At 38.2% G+C, this 17,578-nt stretch overlaps 1 protein-coding gene across 3 annotated transcripts; it reads left to right on the top strand.

Annotated features, from left to right (window-relative positions):
- The first annotated feature begins 6,848 nt into the window (after positions 1-6,848).
- Positions 6,849-16,680, top strand: LOC128383867 (phospholipid scramblase 2-like). 3 transcript variants are annotated; one of them, XM_053343458.1, is made up of 10 exons: positions 6,849-6,894; positions 8,184-8,200; positions 8,481-8,674; positions 9,289-9,385; positions 11,605-11,882; positions 12,751-12,793; positions 12,993-13,213; positions 14,773-14,934; positions 15,801-15,959; positions 16,067-16,680. In XM_053343458.1, the coding sequence occupies exons 4-10, from the start codon at positions 9,373-9,375 to the stop codon at positions 16,124-16,126; spliced, it is 936 nt and encodes a 311-aa protein (XP_053199433.1). In that variant the 5' UTR covers positions 6,849-6,894; positions 8,184-8,200; positions 8,481-8,674; positions 9,289-9,372; the 3' UTR covers positions 16,127-16,680. The 3 variants fall into 3 exon arrangements, with proteins under 3 accessions (XP_053199433.1, XP_053199432.1, XP_053199431.1); XM_053343457.1 differs by lacking the exon at positions 6,849-6,894 and having other exon boundaries at positions 8,003-8,200; XM_053343456.1 differs by lacking the exon at positions 6,849-6,894 and having other exon boundaries at positions 8,003-8,674.
- The last annotated feature ends 898 nt before the right edge of the window (positions 16,681-17,578 follow it).

Here is a 17,578-nt window from a genome sequence, read left to right as displayed (position 1 = left end):
CACAAGGTTCCCACATAGATTAGCAGATGAACTGATTGAACATATGGGCAGATGAGACACTCTTTATTCCATGTAGTCTTTCAGGTCGGCATCAGGTTCATCCTGTTATACAAATAAATACATGTGTAAAGAGTCAGTTCTTCATATTTCACAAAACAAGGTCATTATGTATTATTAATGCTAAACCATTGTTATACTCTATTTGAGTGACTCAAAGGAGCAATTAATTACATGGAAAACTTGTAAGACATGCAAGTTTAAAATGGTTATATACATTAAATATTTAAACATCGATGGTGCCCATTAAAATTGTACCATTGCTTTACTAACTGTTGAGACCTAAATGTCGTGACGAAGGTTGTATTTCTTCAACAGACTAAATAGGCTACAATATTGTCCAGGTGTCAGTTTGTCTAAGTATTGCCTCTGATATTGTGGCTTTATCAAGATATTTCTAATAATTTTATCTCGTCACTCACATTTCGATTTCGGAAGTTGGACATCTGAAAGCCGCCGATGGAGTCCATGGGAGCGACCTTCCTCCTGTAGACACAAGCAAAGGCACAAAGGCTAGTTCAGTCAAAGACACTTAAAATTCTGTCATACACAGTAACCAAAAATGTCATAATGCATTTCATTTTACATCAACACGCTCAAATATCCTATGTTCATTTGACCATTCCTATCAATGAATGTGACAAATAATGAACTTTATTACACCTTTATATTATACTTTAAATATTGAAATCCACAAATGCAGTTACAATTAAAAATTTTCGTAGTTACTAATTGTCAAAAGAGTAAAGCAAACATGATTTCTAATAGCAGTAAACAGAATTTAGAAATGTCTACACATTGTTGTTGAAAATAGTAGATACTGTGTGTATTAGATATATTTGGTTAAGTTACTCCAAAAACTCCTTGACTTTTCCTCACCTCTTTTCGTTGGCTTTACGGTTGTACTGATACTGGTTCTGGCCTTGACGCGGGAGAGAAAGGTGTTCTGTTGGGGTGAGGAGAGCATCTGACTGAGCGGGTTGACCATTCACATCCCTGCCCATCTCCCCTGCGTCACCCACAGAGAGGTCTCCCTGGTCTGAGCGGTCAGGCAGGTGAGGAAACAGCTCTTGGTCCAGCCAGCTGACTTCCTAAGAACAGGAGCAGTAATAAAATATAGGATAAATGAAACAGCCATTTGGGTTGTTTGTACAAAGCGTGCCAGATTTAGTGTGGTATGGCCTTACCCTTTTATTTCTGAATCCACTTGGCAAAACAGCTGCAGATATCATCTCCAGCAGCAGGTAAAAAGCCAACAAAGGTAGCACACATCTGGCGCAACGCATCTGAAAAGAGGAAGAGTCAGTTTTAAAGTCTAATCCAATAAAGTGGCATAGTAACACACAAGCACGTTAACTATAAAAGCAACCACATGCTTACCTTGATTCTCTTGTTTCTCTCTGTGAAGTTCTGTCCTGAAAGATGCTGGTTGCAGTTCTGCGTCTCTATGCTGTTGACCAGTTTGGACTGGAGGGTATTTGTAGTCATCCATGTAGGGTGGGTTTATATTATGGGACTGCCATCATAGGCTGTTTAGGCTAACTGTGTGCCAATTACATGTGCCGCCTTGCTGCCTGGTATTGTCATCATTAGTGACAAACCTCTAAAGCCATCATTCAGAGATTACGTGTGCTGACAACATGCCTTGACACACACACACACACACATACATATACACATACACACCATACGACCTCCTCGCCCAAGATGGGAGCATGATATGGTCATTGTTAAGGATGTTGCAGCTGCACAGGCTTGCTTTTAGGGCAGGTTTCAGCTGGTTTGCACTCATCTGCATTTAAACATTGTTGGTTTATATATAACAGTGTATATATAACATCCTCTCATAGTAATAAAGGCAGTTGGTCTGTAATTAAATCTGGATAATCAGGCTGAAATCAGTATCATGATATTAAATTATGTGCTCTATTATCGTTGTTGTATGACAAAACTTTTCACACACGTAAAACAAAACGTTAAAGGACAGGCTCAAAGTTTTCAAGGTCTGTCTTACAACAACAGTCAGGTGTCCATATGAACACTAGAAGAGGTTTTCCTCACTGTAATCATTACTCAAACATTACTCCTGTCCATACTGGCTATTAAAAGATCCTTCAAATGAACTTTCAATGTAAGGTATGGGGGCCAAAATATACACTGTGTCCAGTTGATCTGATGCTTATATGAGGCTTTAACAGTCATTAGTCATAGTTAGTCATAACAGCCAGATTTACAGTGTTTTTAGTATCAAATTCCCTCTTTGTGTTTCCCTGTTGAGCTGTGGTGGAAGTATAGTGACAAAAAAGAGACTTTGGCACTAGAAAGACTGTAATGTTGAAAGATATCTACTTGATTTGACTCATCTGGACAGCTGAAGCTTCACATAAACTTTTAAGTGCATTTTTGTACAAAAGAAGGACTGTGGATTTTGTACCCAATCATTTACATTGTAAGTTCATTATAAAGGGATCTTCTTATGGTCAGTTTTAACAGAAGAAATGGTTACAGCAAGAAAAACATGTTTCAATATTCATTTGGGCACCTGACTGTTGTTTTAAAACAGAACTGAAAACTGTTTAGGGATCAATAATAATCTATAAAAGTCCATTGAGAGTAGTTTATTATTGCCCAAACTTGTCCTTTATTTGGATTTGGAAATGTTTTGTTCTTAAATGGGCGTCCTGCTGTCTAAGTTAGTTCGTTAGTGTTTTTTAAAATTAATTAATTAATCTATAACATGTCTAAAATAATGAACTATGCCATGAAAAGGTATCAGAGCCCAAAGTCGCACATTTAAACTGTTTAACCATTTATCATAACAACCATAAAAACCATTAAACTTATTAAATTTTACACAAAACCAGATTATATTTGATTTTTTTTTTTACTCATCAATGAATGACAGTTGTTTATCTGCATTATTTCTACGTGTTTGGGTCTGAAAAGCACAGAGACAGACAGATCACAGATAGTATCAGGATCCCAGTGTGTGTGGTCATCAGGACTTGATCACTCTGTTTCGCCCGACTTCACCGGCGGATTGCCACCCAATCCAGACCACACACGACCACTCCTCCTCCTCATCCTCCAGCCGCCTGCCTGCCTGCTGCTCCTGTCTCCAGAAAACAAAACAGAAAGGCGACAGTGAAGCAAGGATGGATGGAGAGATTGTCCAAGGATGGGTGGGGGGGTCAGCTCGGAGCATATGTGCTTTTAGACACGTTTTCACTTTTCCTCTTTTCCCGCCCTGTCCTAATTATTTCTATTTTGGGGCACTAAGGCTCACCAAACATAGAGCTATTGCTGATAGATCAGGCGTGTATAAATAAACCAAGGCAAGTCTGGCAGCATGTCGGCAGGGGCAGAGGCCAGATAGGCTGCACTGATTACCTCCATTATCAGGGACAGGGCTCATTAGGGGCCTCTGTGTGGGTGTGTGACTGTGTGTCTGTTATTTTATTACAACACAACAAATTACAGAAGGATCCTTCATAGTGGAGACATATTGTTGTCCCACAGGTCTTTCAAGGGTCAATTCAGGGATCAGGATCAGGTTTAAGAGGCTGCCACATATGATTTATTGGCACAGGCTTTCTCAAATCACATTTTCAGGTGTTTCGTAAAAGTACATATTTGATTATATTCAGAAGTATGCTGTGATTGCTGTAGTTGAACAGCGAAATTTTACAGCTGTTCTTCACTTTCAGACATTAAAATTAGTTATGTGTCATAATATAAAATTAAGTATACTCAAATTACTATTTCAAATAAATTGTCATTGATGGTCCTCAAGAGCATTGTAATACAAAAGTGACAAAATCTGAGGCCTAACCCTATCATAGGCTACTTTTGGGGACAAATTTCAGACTTAAGATCGGTTAATTGGCGCCGACTTGTCCAATTAGGGACAAAAACTGTGTCCTAAATTGGGAAAAGGCTTATTTTTGGGTGTCAGTGAGTAAGGTTAGGGTTAGCGCAAGTTTCCAGGAAATTAATGTAAGCCTATGTAATGTCTCCAAAAATTACCATGGTCTGATGTACGTGTGTGTTTATGTGTGCGTGTGCGTGTGTGCGTGTGTGTGTGAGAGAGAGTGTGTTTGTGTGTTTGTGTGTGTGTGGTGACTGACTTCCCTCACACCCCGCCCAGGTCCAGTGCCCTATAAGTATCAGGCATTGCAGCATGTGCCAAATATAGACTCAGCTGAGACCCTTCCCCCCCAAGAAAAGTTAGCAGACTTAGAAAAGATTAACAGGACAAAATGTATAAACGACAAGACATTTACAAGAAATGTAATCTCAACTCACTCACAGACACCCTGACCGGTCCTTGTCAGTGGGGTTTAAAAAGATGACATTTTTACATAGTAGGAAGAGCACAGGTGTAACTAACAGAGTGTGTTTTATTTAACTGTTCTAGTAAAGCTTCACACAGAGGCAGCATAATGCAACATGACCACCATTATTGTCATTCATTATTACTTTTTTGTTATTGAGAGAAGTTTTTATGCCAACACCAAAGGACTCGTAGAAAGGTAAGATTTAACGTTTACTTTGAGCACATATGACTTTATAAAAGAGGAAGAAGGTAGGGTTGTAATTCGCAATCATCTCCCTTAACCAAAACATCCAATCCTGCAGTTAATCAGTCTTCAATCAGTCATTCAATCAGTTAATTATTGGCATACTCCATTCGGTGACTGATTTAGAGGTCAATCTGATATTTTACTTTGACGGAGTAGAAAGGAAATCATTAATCATGTCCCAATCTTGGATCCTGTTTTTTAAACCAGTAGCTTCATGTTCACTAGGTCTATTTACATCATAATACTACCTAACTTTATTTTATTTTAATACTTTATTCTTCAATTTCAGAGGAAAACATTGTAATTAAAAATTACTGGGTTTTTTTTTTACATTCAGGATTTGCCTATGGTTTACCACCATGACAGGTTACTGATGTTATAAATCTTTGCGTTGGTTGTTTAAAAAATCATGTTTGTCCATTTGTATTTGGGATATTGATATTTAGATCAATTCAGAATGACGGTGCCGGTTTTATGTCTAAAAGTGGTCCAAGTTGGGGAAAAAGTGTTTTAAAGGAATGGGTCTCTTTTTGGAATTGCTCTTTAATATCCTATCCTATTTGGTGATCACTCCCATATAGTCTGGGAATGTCCTACATTGGTTCCCTTCTGGTGGGGGGTAAAGGGGGAGATAGATACATTTTTGGGAATCGCTACCGCTCAACCCGAGACACTTTATACTAGATCTGGTTGCAGAGGAGGTATGTACTAGAAACCTTTCTACCACATATGCAAGGTCCAATATATTTTGTGTAATGTTATATCTACATGTAAATTCTGATGAGCTGCCAAGTGATAAATGTTTGTGTTTGTTTGTGCTTAATAAAAAATAAAGTACAAGTATATATATATATATATATATATATATATATATATATATATATATATATATATCCTATCATATTTACCTCTTTTCGATTCAGAGGGAATATTGTACTTTCTACTCCACTACATTCATTTGACAGATTTAGTTACTTTCAGATGAAGAATTGACACACACAATAGATAATATAACAAACTTTTAAAAATAACACATTGTTAAAGATGAAACCACTGGTTTCCAACCTTTTAGTCTTTTGACATCTTACAAAAAGCAGTGTGTAGTCGGCTCACATTTCAGATGTCTATGACAGCTCCACCAGATAGTGATTTTTAAGTCTCTACACTTCTCACATAGTTTCATTTCAATCAATTTTCATATGATCCAATATTTAAGCAAAAATCAAAGATGAGAGAAAGAGTAAAAAAACTAAGAACTAAATCACTTAATTAGGATATTAGGAACAATTTTTACAGGAAAAGGAAAATCACGCCTAGAGGAAAATTTGTATGGACCTCTTCTTTCTCTGATATTAATTGGAAAACAACATGGCTCCTTCCACATAAATGTGGTATTTCCAATAAAACAAAGAGGTTCAATATAAAATTATTCATAACATTTACCCAACTAACATATATCTGTCAAGATTCATTGATGTTGATGTTAAATGTGTATTCTGTAACACTGAAGAAGAAACAATTATACATATCTTTTTTTTAATGTAAATTTTCCCAAAAATTATATCACTTTACAATCCAACCTTCAAATTAAATTGGAAGGCAAGGATATGTTATTATACTATGATAATAAGGAACGGAAAATTCAACACTTAATTAACCTGATTATTCTAATAGCAACATTTCATATCCACAAAGCTAAATTCTCCAAAGGTCAACCTTTCTTTCCTGTATTTGAAATTGATTTCAAAACCTACCTTGAATTGTTATAAATGGTTGTTATAAAAATGGTTTATTTGTTTTTTCTGTTTGTTTGTTTTTTTATGTTAAACTTTGTATGTATTCTGTACATGTTAATTTATTTGACTTATAAATCTGTGTTTTAAAAAAATATATATTTTAATGTGAGATCCCCATAGACTGTATATAAGAAAGATCCCAGACTTTGGTACTGTAATGAAACTTTTTCAATAAAGTTCTGGGGGGAAAAAAGAAAAGAAAAACAATCACTTAACTAGGTTTGTTCATGTCAGATTTTTACTTGTAATTGAGTATTTTTTATGGTGCTGTATTTATACTTTTACTTAAGTAAAGGCTCTGAATACTTCTTCCAATTTCATTTAAACACACCACACCAATGTCCCACACTGTGCCAAGTACCACAGTCAAAGTTTTTCTCCAAGGCCAAAGTCCAATTTCCATTGAAACAGAAGGTAGCAAGTGAGCCTGGATGAAGCTAAAGCTCAAGAAAAACAAGGTAAAGCTAATCTTTTCTTCCTAAGTTTGTGTCCTTAACATACAGCTTAGTAATTGTGTATTTTGAACAACATTTTAAAAATAAATTAATATTAGTGTTGAATTCCTGTATATTAGATGCTAAGCTAGTCAAAGCTAACATAGCATATCATGCTAGCTGCCATTTATCTGCAACATTACTGCAGCAGCTTTTGCAACTTCTTTCTTTTTTTTTTTTTTACAATATCATGAGTCATGTTCATCACCTTTTAAAAGTGCTAATACATATTTTTGTATGTCAAGGCTTGCACGTTTGTTTCCATACAATAGTGATGTCCAAAATTAAGGGCAAGTGTGGGGACATTTCAACCAGGCAGAGACACACCTGAGTCCAGTGTGCTAATTAGCCGTGAAGTCATGTGTCACTGCCTGGTTTGGAAAACAAATCAGCATCCACAGCAGCCCTCAGTGGGTAAGACTAGACACCTCTGAGGTTATGGTTCAATCTCATTTTTCAATATCATAATGATGTATGAGGTAGGATGTAAAACCTAAAAGACTATCGGCTTATGCAATTATGTGCAGCTGGGTATATGTATCACAGACAGGTTCATAGAGGTTGATTGTCTTTAGTGCGGGAGAGTCAAAAGTGACCCTGAATAAAACCCAAAAAACAAACAATAGAACCAGTAGAGATAAGATAAGATGTGATGTATCTTTATTGATCCCATTTGGGAGAAATTCAAATTGACACAAGCAGTACAGTAGAAAAAAAAGTAGCAGTGTAAGAGTGAAAGTGTACTAAAAATAAACTCAACAATAAATAGGCAAAACATAGGATAGAATAAAATAAAAAAATCTATATAGGGCCTACAGTAAACTTGATGTTTGTGTAAATAAATCTGCAATATATAAATGTGCAATGTGGAGAAAATCTGAGACATATGCAATGTTCCTGGGATACACATAGTAATAATTAAAACATGTGCAGCATCAGTCTGTTTTAACTGTGAGTGACTGGTGGTCCCAGTCAGTGGAGTGGGAGGTACTGGGAGATGTGGTGTTGTGCAGTCTGATGGCTGATTTAACATGAAATCATCAGGAACCAATTCATTGACAAATTCATGACAAATTACAATGATATAATATAAATGATATGAGATATGATAATAAAGAATAGCCTACCTCACGGGTCTTACAGGGACTCTATATTATATTATATTATATTATAGCTATTATATTATATTCATGTGGTTGTCATTTCTGGGGGATTGGCGCCATCTGGTGGTCGTCGCTATTATAACAACCAAGACTGCCCCTCCCTGCTGGTAAGTACACTGATAATTCATGTTGCAATGTCCTTAATGCAAATCCTCGTGTGTAGCCTTTGTAAAAAGAGCGAATAGAAACTATAAATTATCATAATAAATCGCTGTAATGTCTGTATCAGTTGGTGTGGGCTGAACAGGTCACACAATATATCTGCAGCCTGTTGATTTGAATGCACGCCCTGTAGCGTTTTGTTTCCAGATTAAAACATGTGAAATAGTTGTTTTATTTACATGAGTAATCCTCATGTTTTGGTTTGGCTCATGCTCATGGAAACAGCGCCGAACTGCAACAAGGGGAGGAGAATAGAGAGGAGGAGGGACCACAGCAAAAGAGAAACAGGTTTATGAGGGAGGAAAGACGCCTTCAACTGGCTCTGGATTCGTGAAATCAACCTTTTTTTCTTCACTGTTTTCTTAAATATCACTTTTCTAACTGGAGTAGAGAAGAAATCAACTGTCAGAGAAACAGAGGTGAGATTTCTCTGCATTTCTCTGCTTGTTTTCTGTTGTTTAAATAATACCGAGGATGAGAGCCTCTCCTTTTTTTTTTAATCAAGCTCCAACCAGCCGCATGGACTGTTTATGTGCCGGAGAGATAGCGCAAGACAGATATGAAAAGTGAAAGGAACGATAAAAGCACTAATGACCTCTGGGTGATTTGGTTACGCTTCAAACCTGGAACCGGAAATTCAGTTTTATGTAATTTCAAATAATTTCTAATAAAAAAAGTGGCGCTTAATGACATGCAGACCTCCACCCTCCTCCTCCTCCTTCCTCCTTCCTCTTCTTCCTTCTATATGCTACACCTACTTTTATTTCATGCATCTTTTAGTTTCCACTTTCATGCCACAGGATTTTCTTTTTCTGTGATTAGACTGACAAAACTTGAACTGGTTCTGATGGTTGTAAAGTAGGTCAGGACCAACAAGGTCTTTTGTTTATTACAAGTCACAGCAGCATGATTGTTGGATTAAATGAGGCTGTTGGTCTTTTGTTTCTGTTCTGTGCAGCCCCCCTCCACTCACTCTTTTTCTTCCACTCCACCCTCACCCCCCGCCCCCCTTCTTTGCTTCTCATATCTCCAGTTTCCCATAGAGATCCCAGGGAGTGGACCAGGAAGTCTGACCTCCTTTTCACTGCCCAAGTTGTGGCCAACTCCTCACTAAACCATGTCTGCCCCTGGTAAGTCCCTTTATGCAGCAGTAAGAAACCAGGAAAACACTAACTGTGATGTGAGTTTTTGTGTGTATAACGGCCTTGCCTTCCACATTTGTGTCTCATGTTATGTCCTGATGTGCTGCTATTGTGAAATCTGAATGTTTCCAGTTCAGTCACAAACTTAGCGTCATGGTGCAGTGAATCAGATTCTCTTCGTGCCCTTTTGAGCAATTTCATCCTCCCTCCAAGTTGGTGAAAGACATTCCTTGGGTGTATGTAATTGCACGTAAACTGAGGGGCCTGATTTTACCCGTTGGTGGAGGTGAAAGGTGCCTTTGTGTGATTCGTCCGCCTGCATATGTTGTGTATGCATGTCTCGCTCTGCTAGTGAGGGTGGCCTGATGATTTCCTGTAAAGTAGAGAGGGGAATGTGCGAGGTGGAGCAACAACAAGCTTCGGCCAAACTTACATCCTCTTTTTGATTTCAGGCTTTTTGTTTTAAAGGTAGAGGCCTGACGGATTGTTTGCTTTCTGGCTTTAATCCACAGTTGTTTAGAGACTTCATTCCATCAATTGGAAACTTTTCCATGGGAGTGTTTTGCAATAACACAATCACATGACCTTTCAGACAGTTTTACTCATGTGATGCAAACCAGAAACCAGTTTGGTCAGTCGTTAGCCAAGTTTGATGCCCACACACAGCACCCAATTCCTCAACAGCACCACTGATAACATTGCGATTAATGACACTTACAGGCGAGGTCAGGAAATGCTGGTTATGTGATTCATGAAAAGTGAAGTCTATGAGCATGACATTAAAATACACATACAGCAACAATTATTATAATGATGAATATACTGTACAATAAAAATAAAACACCCACACATAGGAAGGAAGCCCATACTTATCTCACAGATATGTGCCGACTCAAGCATAACTCAGCCAATCACAAGTCAGAGAAAATAAGTTTTTAAAAAAAGTTTTCAGCTTGATCTTGAATGTTATTAGAATCAAAAGTGTTGCTGATTAATTTTCTGTCTTCTGATCTTCTGAATCTGGAGAATAGAAATGAAAACTGGTGTGTCGCCTCTTTCCTGAATCTGTTTGGAGACAACAAATATGAAAGCACTTTTTTATTGTTTTATAACTAAGCACAGGTGTTAAAACATCCATTAAAGATCCAAAGTACACACAATAAACGAGCGGTTGGTTGATGCCTCTGCAGGAACACTTTCACAGGGAAAACATGTGTTCTGATTTTAGACGGGGGGTTGACCTAGGGTAAAACATAATCAGTACCTCTAAGAAAGAAAAAAAAAGTTTTGTTAAAATGAACTTCATGGTAACTTTAGGCAGCAGGAACATCTAAATCAGTGTTTTCGGGCATGCAGGGGGTCGAGTGGTTAGAGCGCATGCCACGTACGAATTAAAAACAGACTTCCGGTCACCATGTAAGGTCTTTACCAGATAGTATTTGTGTCTCTTTTAATACACTGAGACAATAATTTGGCGTCCATGCTGAAGAAATCCAGCACCACTGCTTTAAACCACCAGCTGAAAACCTTACTGATTATTATAGTTGAATTCATTCATTCATATAAAGACTATTGTCAGGTCATTTGTTTTAAAGCTTTTTTTAACAAAGCCAGTTTCTCAAGATAATATTTAACCAGGAAGATGTGACGAAACAGGTTGAAACAGTCAGGTGAGTCCGCTGTTACGTACTCGCCTAATAAGAAGCTTATTGGCTCTGCTGGGAAAAGTAGGATGATCCACAGTAAACACTCACGAACAAACACAGCAGCTGCTATCAGCCACACACACACATGTCATGACTTCCTCCGTCGCTGGAGTGCGGTCTGACTAAAGGCTTGTTCCTGCATTATTTTATTGGAAGGTAAGACATTAGAGCCGAGACATTTGATTGCAGTTTTGTGTGTAATTCTTTTGATATCATGTTTTTATTTATGTTTTTCACTTAGTTTGTTTAAAAATCTAATTTTATTTATATTTATATTTTTAAATTATTTATGTTTCATGGTTTAAATGAACATCTATTGCCTCCAGTTTTAGTTTCATCTCATTTAATACTGTAAAGAAACACTGTGTGGAGCTTCAGCTTTATGAGAAACAGTGCATGCATTGTACGTGTGGAATCTTATCAGTTTATTCAAATTCGGTCAATATAATAATAAACCTGCTGAGGACAATGTTTGAAGTCATATCGTTGTCTTTTTGCCAGGTTACCAGCCACCCTATCCTATGGCCCCTTATCCAAGTCCTGGGGGGTATGGAGACCCCAGTCAAGCCCCTCCACCAGGCTTCAACATGGGCTATAATCAAAACGTGCCTCCTGTCATGTATCAGCCAGGGCCAGTGGGGCCTGGTCCGGTTCCAGGGCAGGAGTATGGTGCGCCTCCTGCCCAAGCTCCAGGGCAGGAGTATGGTGGGGCTGCACCAACGATGGCCCCAGCCATGGCTGCTGTCGGAGTCCCACCAGGGCTTGAATACCTCACACAGGTAGGCCAGAGGCAGACTAAGAGAGAGAGATACCGTATCTGAAAAACGTAACTAAAATTCCTGAGAGATTTCTGGGTGATTCATTACAAATGCAGTTCCACCTGTTTTGATGTTTATGTAAGAAAATCTTTATGTGAAAAGATTCATGTGCCGCTTGTTCATGCTTGCCAAGTTACACATGAGATCGCTTGAGCACCTGCAAGACTCAAAGAAAGAGCTGTGAGCAGGTGCGAAACAGGCGACGAAATAGATGTGTTCTTTACATCAAATAAAGTAACACACTGTGGATGCACTTTAAATCCAGTACACAGTACACAAGTTGTAAAAAGAAAAAAAGTACTAATTTGTTTTAATTTGTCATTTTTTTCCATTTAAAACATTGTAGCGTGACTTCAGTCCTCTCAGCCTTTTAAACATGTTCAGATCACGTACAATATTCTTTTTAAAAACAAGAACTCCCTTGTGTACATATGAAAAGAGCGACTTTCAACAAAAGAGTTTAAACAGACGGAGTTTAAACAAAGGCTTGGCTCTCTAGCAATGACAATTTCATGTAGATACCTGTAAACAGAGTGAAGTCTACTGGTAACAAAGCTTCACGCCCACAGACGTGACTGTGGTTGACCCTCCTTCACTGTAGCTGGTTTTGATGGGATCAGGGAAAATTCTTATGAAAATGTATTAATCAGGTTACTTTGCATTGCAAACACGTGAACTTCCCCCCTTATGATTGCAGTTTTTCACTTGTTTAAAGAAAAATAATCTCACACTTACAGCTTGAAGATAGATACATTTTGCAATTACGTTGTAGTACTTATTGTGTTTTAAAAGGATAACAAATGTATGCCTCTTTCTATTTGTGTTTTAGATTGACCAAATTCTGATCCACCAAAAAGTTGAACTTCTAGAAGGTAAAGTTTGTCATTTGTTTGCACAGTTGTTTTTCTTTTGACAAAAGTTTTTGTTACACTGCTGCGTTTTAAACCTCTCAGTAATAAATCATAATGATAGATTTCATGTCCTGCCCTTGAAATTCCACATGTATCTTTATGTGCCTAATCGCCCTTTGAACCTCTTTTCCTTTTCCCCTCTCTTTTCAACCCCACCCAGCATTCATCGGGTTCGAGACCAACAACCAGTACGAGATAAAGAACAGCCTTGGCCAGAAGATCTACAAGGCCAAAGAAAAGAACGACTGCTGCACCAGGAACTGCTGCGGCTCGCTGCGCAGCTTCGACATGAAGATCAAGGACAACATGGACAGAGAGGTCATCCGCCTCGTACGGCCTTTCCGCTGTGTCTCCTGCTGGTGTCCCTGCTGCCTGCAAGAGGTCTGTGTCCAAGTGTCAAGAAGCAGTTCTTAATTACCTCAAATCATATTGATTTAACACACCAAGACCAATACTATGCCAAAGTCAATAGTTATTTCAGTCTCATATCACCCTGAGTACCCGTGCTAGTTATGAATATATGCTCCGATATCTGTCTTATAATATTTGACTTAAGTGTGTCCAAATATTGTGCCGTTGATAATCCTGTTAATATTCAGCCGTATTGATCCTCTGAAGAGCTCCTAATAAAGAACTTTTACTGTTACTTTACAGGTGAAGCCACAGTAACAATAATCATGTTTAAGAGGTACTTGCTTTTACTGGAGTGAATTGGACACTGTTTTTAAAAAACAAATAGCTTCACAAGGACAAAGAAATGCATTGTGTCAAAAAGTTAAAAGAACTATGATTCAAATAAAATGCAGTTTGACGAATGAAATCAAATGAACAAATGCTGTAGAGCAAGAAATGTTCTGTTAATTCATCATCTTACGGAACAGAGTTGACAAACTCTTCTAAGAAACAAGGGAGTTGTTTTCTTAGTCACCGCTGATGTTATTGAGCAATGCAAATAATTTTGGTTTTATTTTGCCTGTTTTTGAGATGTCTGTAAGATATCTGTCGCTACCTCGATAAAATAGAGATGAGGTTGTTTGTGGTGCTCACAGTGAAATTAGAAAAACTCAAGAGGAACTCTCGTCTTTTCTGAAACAGTGTCCTGTTTACTGTGGATAATACAAATATACATAATACTTTCTACAAAAACATGAAGTCTCTATGAAAACTGCTGAGTAATGTTGTCGCTCAGATAGATATCTCTTAATCTAGTTTTCTCTAAGAAAACAAAACATATTTGCATATTTAGATGTTGTTTCAAGATCGATATCAGTAATAGTACCTTGCCTTGAAGTCTGTTTTTTGTACAGGTTTTCTCTCCAACAAAACCATTAAAACAGATTATTTCACTCATTAACCCTCTTTCATCCAAAGAGAAGAAACATATTGTCTCTTACAGCATAAAAATCTGCAGCCTCACAGCTCTCAGTGGCTCATATTCAGAGGCCTTTTGTTACTGGTGAGTTGCTGAGCAGCGTTTCAATGTCTTTGCGCGCCAGTCTGCTCAGGCAGGGGTTTGTTAGGACTATGAATAGTCCTTTGTCTATCCAAACTATCTCCTGGACTCCTCCAATCCCCTGCCATCCCTCCACCTCTGGGACCTTTCTTTCTCCGTCTCCATCTAATCACATTACTGGCAGTCCTGTTATGGTACATTCCCTTGGCTGCTACACCCTCATATACTGCAGTCCTCTGTTTTCTGGCCAGACAGGAGCCATGTGAGATGTATTACCTTTGTTATGTGGTGCTACAGCGGAGGAGTCAGAGGTTCACTTATCATTCCTGCTGTCTTGTATGGCACACTGTGTAACCTAATGATGTTTATTTATAGCTGTGTCATAGGAATCCAGATTTGAAACCCCTGTAGGACAACTTTCTATTTTTACACCATGTTAATATGTGTAGGTGTAGTATGTCTAATTATGTATGTGTGTCACCCACAGTTGGAGGTCCAGGCACCGCCAGGCACCACCGTTGGTTATGTCAAACAGGACTGGCACCCTTGCCTGCCAAAATTCTCCATCCAGGGAGCCAACAAAGAGACCCTGATGAAACTGGAGGGTCCCTGCTTCGCCTGCAACTGCTGCGGGGACGTGAACTTTGAGGTGAGCTCACAGGATTGTGTTTGCTAGAACTGAAAACAAAATAGGAAGATATTAGAAACTGCTAACTGGCTTAAAGTTACAGTTCAGTACTAGCGTGTAACTCTTGAGTCTGAAAAGTGAAACCAATGAGGAAGAGACTTAAACCTGCATTCTTCCTAATGGCCAGCGGGGGGGGGGGGGCGACTCCACTGGTCGGAAAAATAAGTCAGATTGTAAGTATATGATAAAATGACCCCAACTCCTCACTTCATTTATTACCTCAGTAAACGTTCAACAATGACAATTGTGGTTACGTACGTTTCATATCGTTAACCCAGATTAGAAAAGGACTATGTGTTTTCAGTTCATTAAAGTTAACTGGAACGTTGTGACTCCCTAAAAAAAGTCTTCATTGTTCAGATGTATTAAAAGACCCTCTAAGTAGTCGGCTGTTCAGTTTGTCCAGTATTTCTATTTTGTTTTAAGCCCGTTTTTCACTGGCCAAAATTAGCATTAGTATTAGCATTATCGCAGTTGTGTGTTAAGCACCTAGCAGCTAGTTAGGGTTAGCTTCACCCTCTCGTCCAAGTATGCTCACTTCTGGCTCCAAAAATCCAAGATGGCGTTGGTCAAATGTTTGTTAGGCCTCAAGGATTCACTCGATGGGTTTTGGTGAGAAACACTTTGCAAGGTACCTTTTTTTTTTTTTTTTTTTTTTTTTTTTTTTTTTTTTTTTTAAGGACTGTGCGTCCATGTTGGCCTAAAAGTTTAGATTGAAACTTCTTTAGATTTAATCAATTGACTCATCAGAAAAAGAACTATAGTCCCTCTCACTCACCTCTCTATTATGTTAACATTGTGACAGTGTAGTTACTTTTGCTCTGCAGCTGAAGTCTAAAGCTGACAAAACCATCGGTCGCATCAGCAAGCAGTGGAGTGGCCTTTTGAAGGAGGTCTTCACAGACACGGACAACTTCGGCATCCAGTTCCCCATGGACTTGGACGTGAAGATGAAAGCTGTGCTCATGGGAGCCTGCTTCCTCATTGTAAGTCCAGATTATTTTTTTTTAATAACACTGGTTTGGATTTTGAGGATCTTGCTGTAAAAAGTGGAGATATTGGTCAACATTTCCTTCTTTGTTATTCTTTGCAGGATTTCATGTTCTTCGAGAAGGTCGGGGAGGCAAACCAGCGCAGCACTGTGTTTTCATAACAGAGGAAAAGCAGGAGAAAACAACAGCAAGCACTTTCTCCAGTTATGCATTGTTTGTTCAAGTACTTTTCTTATTCTTTTTTTCATCAAATTCCAGCCAACATGGAGCCATGGATGCCCTATAGAGTTTATAGACTTTTGTTTTTGCTGACATATACTACTTACCAAAGAGACAGCCTTGCTCTCAGTGTCTTTTTCAAATTGAAGTAAAAATGGACATCATCTTAGAAGTTTGTATCTAGGTTTTGAATGTGCTTTATGCTACACTGGCATCGACATTTCATATTTATGTCGCATATTGATATGTTATCATTAGTCTACACTCTAACTTGCGCTTGCAATAATTTTGTGGGCATAGAAGCTGTATTTGTTGCCTTGTTTTTTTATAAAGGAACACCCGGCACTATACAGAATATCTGTAGTTAAAAAAAAAAGATGCTACCGTTATGCAGTGGAGTGGTGATTATTTTTAGTAAGAGGAATGGGAGGTTTAGTGTAATTTCATAGAAGTCAAGAACACAAGTGCAGATGCACACTGTGACAATATTAACCTCTCAGCTCAGCCATTTGTCCTAAATCTACCAGGCCACTGTGTAAACTCTCTAATGGTCCCACTGTGCTTTATCTGTTGCCGTGGAGACCCACGATGCATGCTGAACCTCGCCCTCCAGTTTCTCCAAATACCACTGTGTCAAACTAGTGAGAGTGTAATGAGATATCAGAGAGAGAATGTGGATAGAAAGCAAGTAAAAAGAAGAAGTTGCAGTGAGTGTTAATCTGACCTCAGTGTTGGAAAGCCCCTTCAGTGAGGGGCGTTAAAGGAAATACAGGAAATTTTCATAAATTCTTGTAACAGATTGATACCCGAATGTGAAGTTGTTGTGAATTTTGTTCTGTTTTCAGGTAATTGGACCACTGTGCTTTAGAATAAATTAAGTAAAAAGCTGGTAAATGTTTGCAAATGTTCCCTATTACTCTTGAACATGGCTCTTTAGCTCTGTATTCACGTCTGATCATAAGATCACATGGGTGTGTCTCCCGTGTGGCTTGTTACCACTAATCCTCATAGCTCAGGCCCACAGCTTTCTATTATACGCTGTTAAAATGTGTGTTGTTGCCTGTATGTACATGCCACCACCAGCCTGTATGCAAAATAGCCAAAGAATGAACACTTTGTGCAATTATACTTTTACTGAGTTAATCTGCAGCTTCTTTTTTTAATCGAACTATTTTATATGCAGTGTTTGTTTGCTGTATTTCTATCAAAAAAAAATTGTACCATTTTTCTGTGACTCTCATAACTTGTGACTATAAATTACTTTTTTTTTACAGACACAAAAATCACCCTGTAGTTCAGAAATAAAATATTAAGCTATTATTAAAGTGGTGTCCTTGTGTGTTGCTCTGCTTCAGTCGGTGTCCAGGATATTTCGGGTAATTGCCCTCGGAAAC

Source organism: Scomber japonicus, chromosome 22 (genome assembly GCF_027409825.1).
Source record: "Scomber japonicus isolate fScoJap1 chromosome 22, fScoJap1.pri, whole genome shotgun sequence".
Lineage (NCBI taxonomy): Eukaryota > Metazoa > Chordata > Actinopteri > Scombriformes > Scombridae > Scomber > Scomber japonicus.
The sequence above is the reverse complement of the archived record's forward strand: the minus strand, read 5'-3'. Positions and strand labels throughout refer to the sequence as shown.